The 4,811-nt window shown below is 36.1% G+C and overlaps 1 protein-coding gene across 1 annotated transcript in view; it reads left to right on the top strand.

The window, feature by feature from the left end:
* Nucleotides 1-4,692, top strand: part of LOC103918646 (chromosome unknown open reading frame, human C10orf88) — a 7,100-nt gene extending 2,408 nt beyond the window's left edge. The window contains exons 3-7 of the mRNA XM_009326026.1: nucleotides 296-311; nucleotides 922-994; nucleotides 1,573-1,779; nucleotides 2,567-3,036; nucleotides 4,146-4,692. Of these exons, the coding sequence (XP_009324301.1) occupies nucleotides 296-311; nucleotides 922-994; nucleotides 1,573-1,779; nucleotides 2,567-3,036; nucleotides 4,146-4,374 (995 nt within the window). The 3' untranslated portion in view covers nucleotides 4,375-4,692. The remainder of the gene's footprint in view (nucleotides 1-295; nucleotides 312-921; nucleotides 995-1,572; nucleotides 1,780-2,566; nucleotides 3,037-4,145) is intronic.
* Nucleotides 4,693-4,811: the final 119 nt, after the last annotated feature.

Below are 4,811 nucleotides of genomic sequence, written 5' to 3' on the forward strand. Positions count from 1 at the left end.
TTGCTCCTGGGTCCCTAACGCCGTCTGGCCCCTCTCTTACTGGCAACGAAGTTCTCTGTGTATCTGTAAGGTGCTCCTACGGGTAAAGACCTGATGTCTGCACCACGAAAGCCACCCAGTTTGGTCTTTCTTGAAGGTCTGTGCAAAACTGGTGAATGGGCATAGGCACTGCAGTCGCAGGGGATAACCCTGGTGTAATCCTCATGGTTACTGGTGGCTTGTACAAATGCTGCCTCTTTGATAAAGATAGAAGGCCGCAGTTCTGCTAGTTACCTTTTTGTTCTTTTGTAATTAGCGAAACGTTTAATTCGGTAAGTTATAAAGTGCTACTCTGAAATTCTGTTGTGTAAGACTACAGAAGGAGTTAGGACAGGTACAACTTTTCTGTATTGTTTAATCTTTCTGGACAACAGATCTGCTCGTCTCTTCAGCAGATCTCTTTTAGCTGATCTTTACCAAAAGATCTCTTGTCTCTTTGATACGCAGTCATCTCACCCTTTAAGAACAAGAGAGAAAATAAAAAAAGGATTTGTTTTCCCCTTCAAAACTTCCTTCCGTGCTTTGCCAGGGGAATTAAAGCAATGTCTTCTCTTTTGTTTTTAAGTCATTACATGGCATATCTGCTTAATTAGCTAAGTAAAAACAGCCGACTCAGAGCCTCAGGGAAGATGTGTGCATAATGTACTGAACCTCAAAAGCTTCTCTAGTAGGTAATGTACGTACACATACAAATCCTTTTTTACACATGTATCTGATAAGATTCAATACAAGTTGAATATAAGCATTAAAACTGCTATACCATGTTAGAAATATGTTCCAGTCAGTCTTCTTATCTAAATATTTACCGATATAGTGTATTTCTACTAAAGAAAAAAGTACTTTATATAGTGATGTCACAGCTCATTTATTTTATTTTTCTAGCAAAACTGAAAAGGTTACTTTATACAAAAAGTACCTTAAGTTTGAATGCCCTGCAGCCTCCTGTAGAATTAAGGTAGGGAGTTGAACAGAATTGTTTTATTTTTCTTTGTCTTTTTAATCACTTAATTGACTAAATTGCATTGCTCTTAGTCAAATTATTGTTCTTACACACTTCATCACTTCATATAATCACTTAAAAACCTGTTACATGGTACTTTGTCTTGATAGCAGAGTTCTTTTAAATTTGTATCACCGTTTTCTTTTTATGAAGACTTAATAGTTATATGACAAAGATAACCTCTTAAAGGAAAAAAAAAAACCCAGATAAACTGCCGATAATCAACAGTTGCTATGTGATTAGAACTGTTAACTCTGATGCGGTTAAATAACCTTATGAAAATCTGTATGACTGCTGCTCTTAATGCTTAGAAGATCAAGGCCTGATTTATCTTTGAGTCATGCAGGCACCTCTGTTCCAGTCAGAATTTTCCGAAGAGTAATAGCAAGGAGAAATCGACTTAATTTCCCTGCAAAAGAGTTCAGCATTGTTATTTCCAAGACTCAAAGAATAATGCATTGTCCCATGCATACAAAGAAAGCATGAAACTATTATTTTTCCTAACCTACTTTTTTTTTTCCTTCTTGCAATAGCTGCTCTCCATTGGCGAGAAACAAAGAGTACTCATCAGTAAAATAATTGTACAAGTGAAAACAGTGTCTGCAAAACTCGCAACTGATTTTCCTTCACTAGGCTCAAGCATAGATCTAGACAGAGTGCAAACTATAATGGAATCTATGGGATCTAAGTTGTCTCCAGGTGCTCAGCAACTCATGGACATGGTCCGATGTCAGCAGAAAGTAAGTAATTGTGCTTTTCCATAAACATAAATAGTACTGCTCATAAATACATAAATAGTACCTTACCTTCTGTAAGAGTTAAGCGTGTTCTAAACTGATTTGGTGAAAAAGATTTTTGATTTTTTTTTTTAACCCAAACTTTCTGCCATTTTAATCCTGGTTCAGCTTTTGCTACACTTAAATAAGGAGTGCAATGAATCAAGATTGTGTACTCAAGGAATCACTGTGCATACACCAAGTCCAGAGTTCTTAACTCTGTATCATAATAATTTTAAACTTCACTGCCACCCTCCTCTCCTTTTGTTAGTTTCCATTGTCACTGCTTGTCAAGGATGGTGGGCATGTTCCCTGTAACGTTTGGGGTGTAGGTAGATGGGCTGGTTTGTCTCCTCTATTGTTATTAAAAGCATGTCAGCTTCAACTAAAGGGAATGTGCTCTTACAGAGCATTTATTTGATATAGATCCTAATCCTGCAAAGTAGGCTATTTCAGCAGAATCCTGAATCCACCTGATGTGAATAATGTTCAGTCTTGGGGACACAGCATGGTAAAAATTAAGTCAGTAAAACTGTTTGGTTACTTAGAGACTGACAATATAATTAACAGCTATGTACAGGAGAAATCTTTTCCTGTGCTTTTCCCTAAGAGTATAATTCAGAACTACTTTTAAAATCTTTACATCACACTAGTAGAATGTTGAGTTATAAAGTATCTATTGTTATTACTGTATAATTTCGAGTATATTTTAATACTTAAATATTAATCATATTGTTTTTCTTTCCATCAGAACAGTTCACCTCTTGGAGACAAACTTAATTGGATCTTTGGGAAAAATTCGGACTTTGGAGGTGACCATGCAATAGATGGATTGTGCAGTGCAGCTATTCAGACATCACTAGATCAATCAGCCAGTGAACCTTTGCCTGTTAAAAATCATTTAACAAGTGAAACAGTGTATGAAGACTTATTTTTAAGTTGTGATCTGAACACACAGGTACCTGAAAGAGGGAATTCTCCTGATTCTGAAAGACTTACTACCCAGCAAAATACAGTTGACCTCAGAAATGATTTTAAAGTCATAGGATCTTTGCATATGCAGGAACAAGTGAGCGAAACCCCAAATGTAGCTAATCCGCAGGTGCTGCTTCCTTTTCTTCAAAACTTATGTAGTCAGGTAAATCATCTTCGGCTAAAGGATGGCAATAGGCATTTTGGTAAAAATGCAGTGACTAAAGAGGAAGGCATTCAGTGCGTTGGGTAAGTTAAGTTTAGTACTCTTATTAAACTAGTAGTTTGACTGTATTTATTGACAAGTTTAAAAAATGAAATACATAATGTAAGCATTTTATTCTCATTAACAGCAATAGTGAGTCAAAATATGTGGTTTTGAAGGTTGCGTGACGATGAACATGATTACAATTAATTTTTCAGATGAGCTGCTTGAATATCGGATTTTTTCAGAAGAAATCACAACATCATTTGTTGTTACTAAACCGTGTCTTTTGCCTCCATTTCACCTTTTATGATTTCAAAACAAAGTGTGGTCCTGCAATTTCATACACATCTAGTTTGTTTTTCTCATCTGTTACTACGTTTTCATTTTGACTACTTCTGCCTCCTAAATTCTTATCTCTTCCTTTTTTCACACTATGTGCCACGGTCTTTCTGCTGTGCTTAGTGTATCTCATCCCACTGATCTTTGCTGTCCCTCCTCATTTGTTGGCATTTACAGCACAAACTTCACAGTAGTAGTAGTAGTGCACCTAGTCTGATACCAAAGGAACAACAGTGGAAATGGTGAGATGTGGGAATGTAGCGTAGGAGTCAGAGTTCTAATAGAGCCTGAATATCTCCAGCTCCTGGGAAAGTGCAGTATTTTTAAAGAACGCAGATGCAAAAATAAAGAATTGCATCATTTGTATAACTCTTGAAACACTTTAGCTGGGAAGAATAGTGGTTTAGTGGGCCTGGTGGTGTTGGGTTGACGGTTGGACTCGATGATCTTGGAGGTCTTTTCCAACCTTAATGATTCTATGAATAAAGCCTGCCATACTGACAGATTTTGACCTCTGTGTATACTGTTGTGTTGTGTGGATTTTGTTATACATAACCAAGCTGTTCAATGCATAATTGAGCCTTTGAAAAAATAAGGTTGAAAGAAGATGACTATATACCCTAGCATGAAATTTAAAATGTGGCAGGCAGGCAAGGTATTTTACTTGTGCTAAAAACCTCATACCATCCAAAGTTTATTGTCTAATAAATGAGATTTTACATTTAAAAGAAGTTCAAGTGCCCAGATCTTTGTCATGCCCCTGTCACTAAGAAATAGGTTATACTTATTCTTATATTTGCTCTTTTCACAGAGTAGAACAACAGCCTATTTGCTCCTATTTGGAAAAGATGATTTCAAAAAAAATGGATCTGATGGAGAAAAAACTAATGGACTATATTGATCACCAAATTCAGGCTCTTCAGACACACGTAGATAATAAAATGGTTCTCTTAATGGACTTGGTTCAGAACTCAAAGCCAAACAAAATTTCACAAGCACGCTATGATTCTAACGAGGGGTTCTCTAATGGAGAGAGATAGATGTGTATAGATAAAGGACTTCAACGTAAGTACTTCAAGGGCAATTATACTTTGCAAAGCTTAGTATTATTTATGGAGTTGTAACTGTAAAGAACCTCAGTGTTGCTGACTTACATTTTGTTACTGTAATTCTATCCACTGTTGTAGACAGTTTGTTGGTTTTATGAAAGATCTTAAGAATGTGTGTTTTTTACAAAATTCTTATATTTAGGATGCCCTTTGTGGCTTATTTATTTAAAGGCATTGCTAAAAGCCATATGAAACAGTTTCCCAGTTTCAGTTTGAACAATGGAGGAATACTCTAAATAAACTGAGTTACAACTTATCTTTTTACCTACATGTAATCAGCTCACTTCTTTGTGGTCTTGATTTTTTTTGATGTCACATGTTGCCAGTAGAACAGAATGTGGTTTCTTTGTGCTTTTGGTTTATTTTAA

This window comes from Pygoscelis adeliae, unplaced genomic scaffold (genome assembly GCF_000699105.1).
Source record: "Pygoscelis adeliae isolate BGI_AS28 unplaced genomic scaffold, ASM69910v1 Scaffold4, whole genome shotgun sequence".
In the NCBI taxonomy this organism is placed as follows: domain Eukaryota; kingdom Metazoa; phylum Chordata; class Aves; order Sphenisciformes; family Spheniscidae; genus Pygoscelis; species Pygoscelis adeliae.